At 34.9% G+C, this 15,888-nt stretch overlaps 1 protein-coding gene across 6 annotated transcripts in view; it reads left to right on the forward strand.

Annotated features, from left to right (window-relative positions):
- Nucleotides 1–15,888, forward strand: part of ANKRD12 (ankyrin repeat domain 12) — a 134,254-nt gene that overhangs the window by 56,288 nt on the left and 62,078 nt on the right. For 3 of the 6 annotated variants that reach the window (XM_063076866.1, XM_063076870.1, XM_063076872.1), the window contains 2 exons: nucleotides 1,053–1,121; nucleotides 5,364–5,510. In XM_063076866.1, the coding sequence (XP_062932936.1) occupies nucleotides 1,053–1,121; nucleotides 5,364–5,510 (216 nt within the window). Of the gene's footprint in view, nucleotides 1–1,052; nucleotides 1,122–4,411; nucleotides 4,499–5,363; nucleotides 5,511–15,888 lie in introns of those variants that run through there. The other 3 variants (XM_063076867.1, XM_063076871.1, XM_063076868.1) reach the window with 3 other exon arrangements.

Genomic DNA, 15,888 nt, shown 5'->3' on the forward strand with positions numbered 1-15,888 from the left:
AATGTCAAATATTTTTCATGGAATTCTTATGGTTGCTAACTTAACATATTCAGTTTTGAAATATACATGTTCATTGAAAGTCTTGTCATTCAATCCATTTACCTGCTTGCTTTAGAATTGGTCTAAATGTTACTTAATTATTCTGCTTTCAATTAAGTAAACTTTCTAATCACTAGACTTTCAGGCTTATCTTTAAAATTTTTAAATGGTATGTGTAAGGGTTACTTGTTCTCTATGTTGGTTTTTTTTCAACACTTGGTTACTTACCCCTAACTGAAATCACAAATATTTTCTGTAATGATCATGGCAAGAAAAGTATATGTCAATAAATCAAGCTTATAAATATAAGATTAATATTATTGTGAGTTGTAATGGCATATTGTTTATAAGCAGAAATATATGCTCTGGACATGTTGCCAGAGTCAACTCTCTGTATGCTTATTCTCTGTCATGAATTGTTAGGCAGAATTTCATATTCTTAACTGATAAACTTTGTTTTGATTTAGGCTGCTTTCTTCTAAGAGGTCTTCAGTAGTGATTAGTTTACTAATTCATACCATATGAAATGTATATAATTAATAAATGGTCAGTGTCTAGGATGATACTGAAATTCAAAGTGTTTTGTTATCTTTGGAGTAGTTTTGGCACTCATACAGTAAAAAGGGGTGTGGTTCAAGTTTTCTGCAGACAAATTCTAAACAGAAATCTGGTGATACAGTACTGCCTCTTTTACCATTATTCAGAGATTGAAAAAATATATAAAGCATCAAAAGAGATGGTATGTTTTAATAAGCTGCATCAATGCTATCTATTATTGAAACTGCATGGTTAAGTTTCTCAACTTTAAGATATTACAGTTGAAGAAACTGAAATCTTAGGTGTGGGCCAAACCTATGTTTTAAATGTGCTTTTGGCTTTTCCTTAAAAATAATCTTTTGGAAAAACAATAGATCATTGACAACTGGTGGTCTTTTGAAAAATGTTGGTTTGTTGAATTCTGTATTTCCCTTCGTGTGCTTTTTTCTTTTCTCCTGTCTCTTCTCATTCTGTAGATTCAGATCCAGGACATACAAGTGAAAATTGGGGGGAGAGACTTATATCTTCTTACAGGACATACTCAGGTAATTAGATTATCAGGTGCTCTTGTTTAGCCAGTGGTTTCTGTCACATTGACAATTATTGTACTTTAAGTAACTTATTTTCAAACCAGTGTATAGATATCTTTGGTTGAATAAATGAGCTACATGAGCAACACCAGATTTTCCAATTTTTGTTCTAAGATAATCCAGTGCATCATATCCAGCACATACTATGTGCGAACATTGTAAGCAGGACTGCTTGTGTACCTCCACTCAGATTTTGTACAGCACAACATGGGGACACCAGAAAACTATGTGAAAATCATCTCCTGGCATTGTGCAGTGCAACAAACCTATGGGAAGATTCCTGGGGTCCTTTCTGTTTTGTTATATACCCTTTACAAGAGACACCAAGTGTACTGATTTTGATAGATGGTGCCATCTTACCCTTCAGTCATGTGATGTTTTTTAAAACCACACCATTTAACATTTTTTTCTATTGCAGTTTTTAGTCTTTTTTGGCTTTGATGCCCAAGTTGAATTTAACTGTAAGTGGATTAAAATACCAGGTTACATGGAAAAATGCCATTACCATAAACCATGTTGGAACCTCTCTATTTGGCTGTGGCACCAGTTATTATGTTTCTGATTCATGATTGCTCCAGATAGAAGAATACAAGAGAATATGTAAATACTATCATTTTAAAATAAAAAGTAAATGTTTTCTTTAGTATGTGACAACTAATTAGTGTTTTAATTGTCCTTTGTTCTTTTTTTTTTTTAATGGGCTGACATTCTTACCTTTGAACTTTTAAAAATGGAAATATGTAAGTGTCCGGCTTGTAGCATATGACATTTAGCAATAAAAACTGAAATGAACCTCCTTTTTCTGATTAATAAATCTGTGAGGTTGGATAGAGATGGGGCTAAAACAAAATAATAATCCTTAAAATTATCCTGAAAGTTGTCAGTTGAGCTGATAAACCAAAATGGAGGGAGAGGCAGGTATTCAAAATCAGTTACTGTGGAATTAGGCATATTTTTCTAAAAGGTAACTCCTAAGCACCAAGGTACACCTAAAAAAACTGTATGTGATGAAGCCATCTGTGATCTATGCATCATTGCTGGAAATCAAAAAATACAGACATTCATCTGTTAGAGAACTAGAGAGTAATGGTGAAAAATTTTCTCAAAATTGAAGTATGCACATTGCAAACATGATCGATTTAATTATGTTTGACTATATTTGAAATGTAACTCCATTGTTTCATTCCTTATACATTGACTGCTTTGTGGGAAGATGTCTCTTAATTTTTGAGACATTGATAGTTTTATGAACCAAGTTTCCCAAGAAGCACAATTTTGTCTCTTCTCCTTAATATATTCTACACTTAATTGGGATGTGACAATGTTGAGCTTTCTGTTTATTCTGACAAGACTTGAAAAGAAAGCATTAATTTTCAAGATTATAAGATTTGGGACATCTCTGTATTTCTGAAGATCCAATGTTGGGTTGTTGAAAAGTTCATTTCTATATTTGCTTTGAATTGCCTTCAGTGAATCTCTTGGATTTTTCCTTAAAAATCTGTAGGTTGGGGCCAGCCCCGTGGCTCACTCGGGAGAGTGCGACACTGGTAGCGCCGAGGCCGTGGGTTCGGATCCTGTATAGGGATGGCCGGTGCGCTCACTGGCTGAGCGTGGTGTGGACAACACCGTGCCGAGGGGTCGCGATCCCCTTACCGGTCAAAAAAAAAAAAAAAAAAAAAAATCTGTAGGTCGGTTGAGTGGGTTTTCAGGTCTGTAGTAGTGGACTGTGCTGAGCACATTTGTCAGTATACCTATGTTTAAACTTCTAAGTTCTGGCCCATTATTAGGACAAATAATTACATTTTTCAGCTACTGAAACTTGAGAAGTATCTAACTCTTTTTCAAATATATAATATTTCATCATTTTTTACTTATGACGGGTCATAGGGAAGAAATTCTTCACAGAATAGATCTCAGATAATCAAAATCTTGTTGATGACTTTAAACTTGAAAATGCATACTTTGGGAAATATTAGTCTAACACTTATAATTTTGAAGAATGGTATAGTTATATCTAACCTAGCTACCTTACAACAACAATTGTTCACTTATCTCTTTTTGTATCTCATACAAAACATGAACTCCAACAAATGACCATGGTTAACTCAATTGAAAAAATAGAGTTCGTATCAGATGCTAGCATCTAGTTTGAATTTTTGTTTAAATATTTGGGGTATATCCAATTTGTTTATTTTTTTTTTCCAAAATGTAATAATTATATCTTTGATTATTTGGTAGCATGGAATTCTAATAATGAATTTATAGGTGTCTTTTTTCTGTATGCTGGGGATGTATCACTTCATCACTTGATGTATTCTTTTTAAAAGATAGTATTAAAATGCAGTTAAAACAAAAAAAGTCAATTGCTTTGCAAATAGAAAATAAAAGGCAAAATTTTCCCCAAAATTTTAGAAAATATTTTAATTATTGATACTAAGTATTTTTTATTTCCTCCAATTACTAGATTTTATTTCTTTTCCTTGACACATCTTTTCTACTTTCTATAAAATTTTCACAATGCTAAATATTTTAATTTTAGGAGAGAAATACATCCAGTATATTTAAAAATTTTCAAATGGAAACCCATTAACGCAACAACACAACAACAATTGTGGTTCCTCATTAAATACTAGAAAGCCAAAATGTACAGATTATTATTAAGGGAAAGAATATATGTTTCAGAAAAAAACAGGCTTCTTCAAAGACCTGTTTAGGGCTTAAATTTAGTAATAAGTTAGGTTAAATACTGTGCTGAGATTGGATTTGTACTAAATTGGATCATTAATGGTATGAGAAATGTGAAAATGAAAGATTATATTAGAAATATTAATAAAAATTGATTTAAATAAGTTTTGAAATTTTTGTTTTTGTTATGTAAAATCAATATTCAACAAAATGGACGTTTTAGGAGCTATTGAATTTTGAATGATTTGTGGGCTACAGAGTTTAAATATTAGGATCTCTAATTTTTCTAGGCCATTAGAAGCCAATTTATCCTAATTAAGTGGTACACTGGAAGAATTATTACTTTTAATTTCTTGTGCCCACTAATATCAGATTTTAATTCATTTCTCCAAATTTGCTAGGTTAATAAAAGTTTACCTCTTAGAGTATTCTAGCTATTGGTCTTATCTGCCTGGGGGAAAAAAACAAAACAAAAAAAAAAACGTTGTATTGACTACTAAGCCTATCCTCCCACTCATTTTTGCTGTTTTTAAAATTTATTATTTCTCACTTACTTTTGCAGCTCCTATCTGCAGGTACCCTCAAACCTGGATCATGATATCCCCGATATTCATATAGAGTTTCCCAAGAAATAGATGCCTAGACAGGTATTAGCCAGATTTTTGCATTAGCTTGCACAGTGCACCTGCATTAACTCCCCAGAAAAGTTCTAAAGAAAAGACAAACATCTGTATGTCTTACCTGTGGAATACGGTTCAGTCTGAATTCCCTGACACTTAGTGCAAAATGCTGAGCGTATTGCCAAAGGATTTCCTAAACAGTTGAATCCGAGAACTGACTTTATGATGGGTCAGATCTCCTTGTAAAGGTCCTTGGAAGTTTTTGGATCTTTGCAGTATCTCTGTTCACCCACAGCCACAGAGAATCTTTAATTTGCCTATTTTTAGGTTTGATTTATATCATTTGTACATTCAACTATCCTGTGATGAATAAAATGATTTGGAGCTTCTTTTCAATAATTATTCGTGTGATGAGAATTGTGTTAAATAGTTAGCTCCTTAGAAGATTGTAGAAATCATTGCTGGAATTAGGGAAGTAATTTGAAGGAGCATTGCTATATAGACTTGGCAGTAATTAAGCAGTAAGTAATTAAGAATAAAATTACAGTGAATGAAAGAGAAGTTTCAAAGATGTAACACTAAGGAATATTTGAGATGTTATTGAAATAGTTAAATTTTAATAGAATAAGTCATTAAATTACAAATTTTGCTAGGAATAAGTTTCCAAATGTTATTTTCTGAAAATAGTATAATTAGAAGTATATTTTTCCAGAGCATTCAGGAAGAAAATTGCCTATGTAAGTCCAGTGCTCTTTTGTCTGGCTCTTACTAGTTTTATGTATTACACACATTTTTCATATACATGTAATAGTGTGTATCAAAAACATCTTATGTTTTGCTTTTGAGTACTTATATGTGTTTCAAATTCTTACATATTTATTAATAATTACAGAGAAAGAAGGTCCAGAAAAGAAGAAAACAAAAAAGGAAGCTGGAAATAAGAAATCCACACCAGTTAGCATTCTTTTTGGTTATCCACTCTCTGAGCGAAAGCAGATGGCACTTCTTATGCAGATGACAGCAAGAGACAACAGTCCAGGTGATACCTACCATCATTGAGTTAATGTGTATTCTTAGTTTTCCTCAGGCAACTCTAGCCTTGTCTTAATTATTTTTAACTACTTTTAACCTTTTCTTGGATTTAATCAGAAATTCTTGTAACATCAGTTTGTAATTTTACAATTAAGTGTGTGGCAACTTGTTTATCATTTATATCTTCCACAGATTAGAAGCAATACAAGAGCTGGGGCTCTTGCATTTAGTGGACATTCGCTAAATAAAACAAGCAATTTAGAAATGGGTTAATCAGCTTGAGAAGTTTATTGCAGAACCATGTCCTTCTATCTTACTGAAGATTTTTGTATGTTTTTGTTTTGGTTTTGGCGGCTGGCCAGTACGGGGATCTGAACCCTCAACTTTGGTGTTATCAGCATCATGCTCTCCGAAGTGAGATGCCAGTCAGAGCCCTGAAGATTTTTTAATCCCAGTTCTTGTCAACCTGCTTCCAGGCTTATGGTTTCCTTTTCAGTTCTCTAGCATCCTGCTGATAAACTGATAATCTTTATCCCATTACTAGTTTTATAAGCAAGTGTGTAATTTATATTTTATTGCTTAAGATCTACTAACTAAATTCTTTTAACAGGAAAAATATCTACATTGTGCTAAGTTTATTTCGTATTTCATTTCACACTCTAATTAAGGTTTTGTGCCACATGTATGTGCATGTTTGTACTGTGCACTCCAAAAATAATTGAAGATAATTTTTGTCCCACAGGACAAAAATAAAAAGGAAACAAACCAAACACCTGTTAATTTATTAAAAAGATCTAAAAAGGTAGATAAAATCCAGAAAGTTGGACTAAGATAATTATTACTATTGAGCATTGAACTTAGCTATGCATTCTGGCAGCTAAAAATACATTTAAAAATTTTTGATTTGGATGGTTCTCACTGACTGATACCTAAGTATATCACTTTTGTCTGGAGAAAAAATTGCAGAGGGGGGCCTCTGAATTCAAGGCATCTTTATATAAGACTCTAATAGACCATGTTGAAATGCATTGAAAAAGATGCAATTTTTCCAGTGAACTTTTCCTATGTTGACTCTTTTTTAAAAAACTGGGACAACACAGTTAAATTCTTAGTTTCTAAGTATTGTAAGTTCAATCAAAGCAAACCAATGTCTTTCACTGTTAAAAACATTTTAAGGCTTTATGCTTTTTAAAATAGAGTATGTTTTGGTTACTCCCACCTTTTCCACCTCCAACTTGAGAAAGACTGTGGCCAAAATTAAAGATATTTTACAGTTTTAAAACTTTAAATGTTTCTGTAAAGTGTTGATTTTAAGTCAGATTTAATAGTTGTGTAGAAAGGCTTTTATTTTTTTAAACTGATTTTATAATACCATGAACTTTTGTTTTTCTTAGAATAAATTAAAGAATTAATACAATTAGATAAAAGGTACAAGTCTTCCCTCATCTCCAGTGACCTCCTTTAATAGGCAGTCACTATCAACTGTTTCTTATCTATACTTCCAGGGATTTTCTAGGCATAAACCCAAATATATATCTTACATTGTAGTTTGTTTTTTAATATAAATAGGATTACATTATAATACTGTTCTGCAGTTGGTTCTTCTCATTTAAGGACAGTTCTTAGTCACCTTTCTTTATTAATATGTATATAACTAGAGTAGAAATATCAAGCTGTTTGACGTCATATAGATGTACCTGGAGTTTAGGGTTGTTTTATCTATTAGATAAGTCCTTTAGTTTTTAAGAAACTTAAGCTAATTTTCTTAACAAATAATTTGACTGTAAAGATGGTAATAAAATTCATTTATTTATTCAGCAAATATTTCTTGAGTACCACTACATAGAAGGCATCTTCTAAGCAGTCAGGATACAGTGAATAAGGTACTCTTATGGCGTGTACATTCTAGAATACATAGGTAGGAAGCTGTTACTGAGATAATGTACTTTAAAATCCAAAAGATAAAGCTTAAACTTTTTTCTTATGGAGGAAAGGATGATATTGCTCTCAGACAAGTTTAAATCTTAACTGAGTTTATTTGAGAGAGGAAAAAAAAACCCACCAGCAAACCCAAACAAAACAAAGTGAACAAAACAAAAACAATTCATGAATCAGCCCTTCAAACAGAAGGCTCAGAGAACTCCTTATTAGTTTGATCTGTTATGCTTATCATAGGAGCCTAGTCCAAATCAATGGCCTCCCATAAATTTTATTTAACAGTTCTCCCCATTTGGTGAGATTCTCACCTGCATGAAAGTGTAACCAAAACACAGGGCATGAGTGCTACTCTCAGCCACCATCATCCTGGATTACCGGTCTCAATATGTCATTCATAGATTGTGGTCTCCTCTTAATCACATATTCCTTTGAATTCTTAGCATTTCAGCCAAGTAGAGACTATTTAGCACTCAGCAGGTGGCTTCACATGGACATTTAAGACCTCTTGAGAGAATACAGCAGGGAAACTACTATTATGACTATTAGGAGAATAATGCCAAGAATTTGGAGTATGCCCTGTAGCAGCCAAGGTCCTCACGAACCAGACAGCCTGTTTGGTTGGTTTTTTGTACCTTAGTCTCTACAATATGCACTGTATTTATCTATGTGCAACATAAAAGTATTACACTGCACAGACTCCTCCATGTTCAGTTAGTAAGTAATCTAGCACCTCATAATGGGGTTAAATTAAAACACGGAGTGAGAACTAATAGGTTCATATGTCCAGTTACAACATTATCCTGTCAAACAAACAAAAAACTAGGCATAAGCAAGGCAAAATTAAGAGGGGCAAAAGTCTGATTATGATGAGGATTCTTGTCCCAATATCTTAGGGGAAAAGCTGTCTATACCTAAGACGTCATCTACTTCTGGGAGAAAAAAACTTCCCTGGTCAACTTTTACCTTAAAGTCTCCAATAGGTGTACAGTTTCAAGAGTCTGGGGGCCCTTTTAAGTTGTAAAATGTGGACCCAAAGTTCAAGACCCTAGAGCTTTACTGCAGTGTGGGTGGTAAAAAGAATCTGGTATGGTCCTTTCCAATAGGGTTCAAGGGCAATTCTTTTCCAGTGCATTTTCTAAAAGACCTAATCTCCAGGTATACTAGATCATGAAAAGTTTGTTTGTCATTAGTTAGTGGATCACAAAATCTTCCTTCATATGGTAAAAATACACCTTGGCACAAGGTGTATTTTACTGTATTAAAGCCATGCAGTATTTAGTCATATCAGAATTTAAGAAAGCAAGAGACACATGAGATTCCATTACTAAGGGCATAGGCCTTCCACTGTTTCATCCATTAAAGCTGGTGATAGTACCCTTGGCCAAGGCAATCCAGTTAACTCACCGTGCCAGTTTCAAATGCTATTTATCCTTTCAACTTTTCCAAAAGACTGAAGATGACAATAGGGACTATGACCATGCCATTATGTTCATAATACCCTGTTTAACTGTTTTATAATTTGCCCAGTAAAATGGACTGCCTGTTGCTGGAGATCTCTATGGAGATATCTCAGAATGAAAACACATTTTTCAAAAACATTTAACTACGGTTTTAACATTGACCTTCCTACATAGAAAGCTATATACAATCACAGAGCATAGGTTATTAGAACTTATTTATATCCCACAAAGGTGGCAGTTGGATGAAATACCTTATAAATGTTCAAATGGTCCATCGGGTAGCAGAAATTTGTCACCTGAAGTTTTAGTTATCATCCGAGGATTATGATCTTGACAAACCAAACATTGGCCATAAAAGCAATTTAGCAATTTCAGAATAGTCACCCCACTGATATTTGCTCAGATTTTGGGTCGTTTAGTCTGTTTCATGCTGAGTGCAAGGCTCCCAACAACAGAATCTCAAGGATTCAGGGAAGACCAGGTGGCCATCTGGGCCTTCTGTGAGTCTGTGCTTAACGTTGAGTTTACATCATTTCAGATATCAATTTTGCTTTTCAAAATTAGGTGCATTACACTGCTTATTAAATAAATCAGCAGGCAGGAGTAGACTTGGATCAATTTTAAGGAGTTCATTCACATTGCACATCTCAGCAATCTCAGCATGGGATTTATGGCTGACATAGCATAAAAATCTGCCAAAGCAGTTCCTTGGTATTATTCTACTTGATGTTGGTTTAGTTTTATGAACCAATCAGTTAGAGTTCTGGGAATTCCCACCCAATCCAATGGTATAATCTTAAAGTTATCAAAAACCCATACTTGTCAAAGTTCTTTCCATGAACCTTTTTAAGGACGAAACACTTTTTGGACTATAGCTGATTGCAGATGCTTTCAGAGGAAAATCAAAATAATAACTGTGAATGACAAAGACACATAGAATGGCCATATTTAAAGCATTATAACCAACAGTTGACAAAGAAACTTGGTTATCTCTACTGCATACAACATTTTAAGACCATAACTAGAATTATGACTAAGTAAGCAATACTGCTGACAGCCCTAGTTTTGATATACCAAAGGAACTTCAGTTCGACCATTTGTTAATTCTAAAGTATCTTTTATATAGAAGATCTACTGTTGCAGATAAATATAGTTGGGGGACCCATAATTCTTGAACTTATAACAACTGGAGTTCCAGAAGGGGGACAATCATTACAAGGTTTAGAATTAAAGAATCACATGCTGCTGCTGCTGCTACTACTAATGCTCATCAGTAAGAAAACTCCTAATCAATAGGAAAACGTCTAACAAACCACAAAAACTCCCACAAGGCTAAAAGCCTCTGCCAGCCAGCACAAATGGGACAACTGGCCACAAGTTCCCAAGTAAAAGCATTGACCTCAATCAAAGGTATATCATCTGCCTGATATTAGGAAAGGACTTGTTTGAGCCAATTTGAAACTTTATCAGATTTGCTAAGTGGATTCATCCAGTGCCTGTTGTGGATTAAGCCGAAAGTTCCTTTGGAACCTCTTAAAAGAGCTAAACTCTCAGCATTTTCATTATTCAGGTTAAGGCTGAAAATGGTCAAGGGTATTGAAAAATTTTATGGTGTTACACGAGGAGTATTAGATTTCTATGAATTTCATACCATTTCTGAGACACATCCATAAAAATGTAACTCAGAAAGATTTAACATCACTTTATTTGACAGTGTTTCTCATGCAGTTCAGCACGTCAAACAAGCCTAATTTAACATCTCTAGAAGATGAGGAATGCATCCTTTGAGGCTCTTCAGGGGCCCAATTGAAAAATCCCAAAGTCAATTCTAGGTCAAAAAGACTTAATTTTAGAATTTGATTTTGGGAAGTTTGTCAGAAATATCAAAGGTTTAAAACATTTTGGTAAGAGTGTATCAGTTCTCCAAGAAAACCTCTTTGTTTTAATACAGGAAACCAAATTATAATTTTGCATAGTTATACTTTTGATATTTATGCTCAGTTGTTAGGAAAACTTAGAAATAATTCTCTTCTAATTTTAGCCAATCTAATCACACACAAAATTTCTTTTATATGATGAATCTTCCATAAACCTACAACATATTCATCCATTCATTTTTATCTATCATTCCTTTTTCCTTCATTCATTCTGAAACAACCTTTAAATCTCAAAACTACCCTTAACAAAAACAGATCTTTCATACCTTCTAACATGTCTTACTTTCCTTGCATAAGGAGTTATTATTTCCAGTTTTAATATTAGAATTTTTTTAACTTTTAGTAACCTTAATTTCCGGTGAACATTTTCTTGCCTAGGAACTAAGAAATTTTGAACTGTTTTATATCAGCATTTTATAGATGGGTACCATTTCATAATTTTTACAGATATGTTTCCTCATACTACAGCTTCTTTCATTTTTATTAACAAATCCAAATATACCTAACTTCTCTGTACTACATAAAAATAAGATATATTCCTGGAGTGTACTCATTCTCAAACATTAAACTGTGAGACCAGCACTATGTTTTAGGACTTGATGAATGGCAACAAAAGTGGCTGATGTAAGGAGTTCAATTCCACCATTCAGCTATTTACAGATACGAGTGAGTGGACAATCGTCTTTTTCTTTATATGCTTTTTTTTCTCCTATGACACTCCATTAGGGGAGGGACAACATGTATCTGGTTTGCCATTATATTCCTGACCCTGGCAGAATGTGTTACATGTAGTGGACGGTCACATGTTGGTTAAAGGAACGACTGTGGCCATGCATTGGTTATTGGCTTCAACCAGCTCCTGATTTCATTAGTCGGTATTTTCCAGTTAGTCAAGACACATCTCACATTTGCTCAATGAAAGCAGTGAACAGCTATTTTCTCTTCAGAACAATTTCTGGTAGACTACCTCAATCATTAAAGGTAACTGAGAAGTCTATCCTGTCTTCATCAGACTCCTCCATTACACAACAAAATCAGAATGGCTGAGGAGCAAGATTTAGTGTTTTTAACCTACTTAAAAATGACTCAGACATTTCATAAATCACTTAATCCAACATAACATATCTTTAAAACTTCAGGTTACTAAAAAAGATGACAACTATGACAAGCTCATTTACAAATTTCCATCCCATTTTTGTTCACCTAATTTACTCGTTCTTAACAGTTATGCTAGAATTGTTCATTAAACAGTTAGCCATTGAAGGAGTTCAGGAAACACCACTCTAAAATGTATCACTTTATTACATTGATTACCCATGGATAAGCAGGAAAAGGCTTTGTGAATCTCTCTTATCTGCCTAAAGGAGGAGCCTCCAAAGGGACTCAACTGTTTTTACTTCTCTTAAGATGACCTCTTATACAGGAGAGATTTCACCACACTCAGACCTTGTTACAAACCACCATCTATTCTAAGAGCCCATTCATTTTTCTTAAAAACCATGTAATCTGAGGATATTTTCTTCACCCCTAACCATTTTTCTCATTTCAACAATGGGCTTGAGTGAAAGAACCGTTGCTCTTTTGTTGATTGCCCTTAATGATTATTAACTAAGTTGTTCATTGCAATCAGATTTCAAACCTAAGCACTGTTACCTGAATGGTTCATGGGAAAGCCTAAGTAGGAAGCCTAGTCCGACTAAATGTTCAAAGGTGAGGCTTGTTATAGAGACCCAAGCCTCTTCACCTTCTCCATTGTGAAAGCCTCTCGTGATTTAGTCCTTCCTTTCTTTTCGGTTTAGAGAAGGAGAAACCCTCATAAAATGGAGTTTTCCTCCATGTACCTAAATGTTCTTCACTAAAGATAGGTCTCAGAATAGCTAAAAATAGACAGCTTCCCAACCCAGCCCATGTTCTTTTAACTCAATTACTGAGTTCAGGGCAGAACTCATTAATAGGACAGACAAAACGTCTTCTACGTTAGACTAGGATACCTTTCCCTGTTGTTCTAAGCGCCAGACTTTAACTTAAAAAAGCAGACCCCCATTGATCTAATGGCTCAACCTGCGTAACCACCTTTTTTTTTTTTTAAGTATTTTAAAAACCTCTGCATGTTTATTAAAAATTACATCCCATTGTTTCTGTGGAGTTTTTGATTTTTCCTTTTCTAACATACCTCACAAATAAGCAATTTTACCCAAATTAAAACTTTCTCATTGTGGCCACCATAATTTCAAATTGCCATTGGTAAGCTTCACCCATTTCTCTGCGGGGGGGAAACAGGTTCTGGGAATTTTTGTACATGAAATCATCTGTGGTTCCAAATGGAGGAATTTCCAAACACTGGACCCAGTCCAGTTCCTATCTGATCAAGGCAGCCACCACAGGCTCCAAAAAGGTCACATGCCCTCTCACAGCACAAAGTGACCCTTGATGACCATCCCAAGGTCATGTGCTCTGTCACCTGGATGGAGGTCAAGAAGGTAGAGTTCTTGACTCCCTGGATCCATGTGAACCCATGATTCCCTGTCTTCTAGTAACCTTACCTACCTACTGAAACAGTTAAGTTCTTGTCATGACTTCCAGTCCCAGTTGGGTCAAAAATTTGCTCAAAGAAATTCAGCTCAATATGCTAATCTGTGGAGCTTCAGAATCCAACAGAGGACCTACCCATGATCTCCAGATGAGCACAGTGGGCTCATTTGGTACCTGCACTGGTTGCATGATGCTCCTGGGGTTGCTGGAGCTCTGCTTTGGATCCTGCTGAATATACCAAAATGTGAAATGGACAATTTTAAATTTTTTCCTTTTTTTTTTTTTTTTTTTTTTTTTGGTAGCTGGCTACAGTTTCGTTTTTTTTTTTGTTTTGTTTTTTTATTTATTTATTTATTTATTTATTTATTTTTTTTTTTAATTTTATTATGTCGATATACATTGTAGCTGATTATTGCTCCCCATCACCAAAACCTCCCTCCCTTCTCCCTCCCCCCCTCCCCCCCAACAATGTCCTTTCTGTTTGCTTGTTGTATCAACTTCAAATAATTGTGGTTGTTATATCTTCTTCCCCCCCGCTCCGGTTTGTGTGTGTGTGTGTGTATGTGTGTGTGTGAATTTATATATTAATTTTTAGCTCCCTCCAATAAGTGAGAACATGTGGTATTTCTCTTTCTGTGCCTGACTTGTTTCACTTAATATAATTCTCTCAAGGTCCATCCATGTTGTTGCAAATGGCAGTATTTCATTCGTTTTTATAGCTGAGTAGTATTCCATTGTGTAGATGTACCACATTTTCCGTATCCACTCATCTGATGATGGGCATTTGGGCTGGTTCCAACTCTTGGCTATTGTAAAGAGTGCTGCGATGAACATTGGGGAACAGGTATACCTTCGACTTGATGATTTCCATTCCTCTGGGTATATTCCCAACAGTGGGATGGCTGGGTCGTACGGTAGATCTATTTGCAATTGTTTAAGGAACCTCCATACCATTTTCCATAGAGGCTGCACCATTTTGCAGTCCCACCAACAATGTATGAGAGTTCCTTTTTCTCCGCAGCCTCGCCAGCATTTATCGTTCATAGTCTTTTGGATTTTAGCCATCCTAACTGGGGTTAGATGGTATCTCAATGTGGTTTTGATTTGCATTTCCCGGATGCTGAGTGATGTTGAGCATTTTTTCATATGTCTGTTGGCCATTTGTATATCTTCCTTAGAGAAATGCCTACTTAGCTCTTTTGCCCATTTTTTAATTGGGTTGCTTGTTTTCTTCTTGTAAAGTTGTTTGAGTTCCTTATATATTCTGGATATTAATCCTTTGTCAGATGTATATTTCACAAATATTTTCTCCCACTCTGTTGGTTGTCTTGTAACTCTTTTAATTGTTTCTTTTGCTGTGCAGAAGCTTTTTAGTTTGATATAATCCCATTTGTTTATTTTTCCTTTGGTTGCCCGTGCTTTTGGGGTCGTATTCATGAAGTCTGTGCCCAGTCCTATTTCCTGAAGTGTTTCTCCTATGTTTTCTTTAAGAAGTTTTATTGTCTCAGGGTGTATATTTAAATCCTTAATCCATTTTGAGTTGATTTTAGTATACGGTGAGAGGTATGGATCTAGTTTCATTCTCCTGCATATCGATATCCAGTTATCCCAGCACCACTTGCTGAAGAGGCAGTCCCTTCCCCAGTGAATAGGCTTGGTGCCTTTGTCAAAGATCAGATGGCAGTAAGTGTGTGGGTTGATTTCTGGATTCTCTATTCTATTCCATTGGTCAGTGTGTCTGTTTTTATGCCAGTACCATACTGTTTTGGTTATTATAGCTTTGTAGTATAGCTTAAAGTCCGGTAGTGTTATGCCTCCAGTTTTATTTTTTTTGCTGAGCATTGCTTTGGCTATTCGTGGTCTTTTATTGTTCCATATAAATGTCTGAATAGTTTTTTCCATTTCTGAGAAAAATGTCTTTGGAATTTTGATGGGGATTGCATTGAATTTGTATATCACTTTGGGTAGTATGGACATTTTCACTATGTTGATTCTTCCAATCCAAGAGCATGGAATATCTTTCCATCTTCTTCTGTCCTCTCTAATTTCTCTCAGCAGTGGTTTGTAGTTCTCATTATAGAGATTTTTCACCTCTTTGGTTAACTCTGTTCCTAAGTATTTTATTTTTTTGGTGGCTATTGTAAATGGGCAGGCTTTCTTGATTTCTCCTTCTGCATGTTCACTATTGGAGAAAAGAAATGCTACTGATTTTTGTGTGTTGATTTTGTATCCTGCTACTGTGCTGAAATCATTTATCAATTCCAACAGTTTTTTTGTAGAGGTTTTAGGCTGTTCAATATATAGGATCATGTCATCTGCAAACAGGGACAGTTTGACTTCATCTTTTCCAATCTGGATGCCCTTTATTTCCTTCTCTTCTCTGATTGCTCTGGCTAGTACTTCCAACACTATGTTGAATAGGAGTGGTGAGAGTGGGCATCCTTGTCTAGTGCCTGTTCTTAAAGGAAAAGCTTTCAGCTTTTCCCCATTCAGGATGATATTGGCAGTGGGTTTGGCA

Source organism: Cynocephalus volans, chromosome 13 (genome assembly GCF_027409185.1).
Source record: "Cynocephalus volans isolate mCynVol1 chromosome 13, mCynVol1.pri, whole genome shotgun sequence".
NCBI classification, from domain to species: Eukaryota; Metazoa; Chordata; class Mammalia; order Dermoptera; family Cynocephalidae; genus Cynocephalus; species Cynocephalus volans.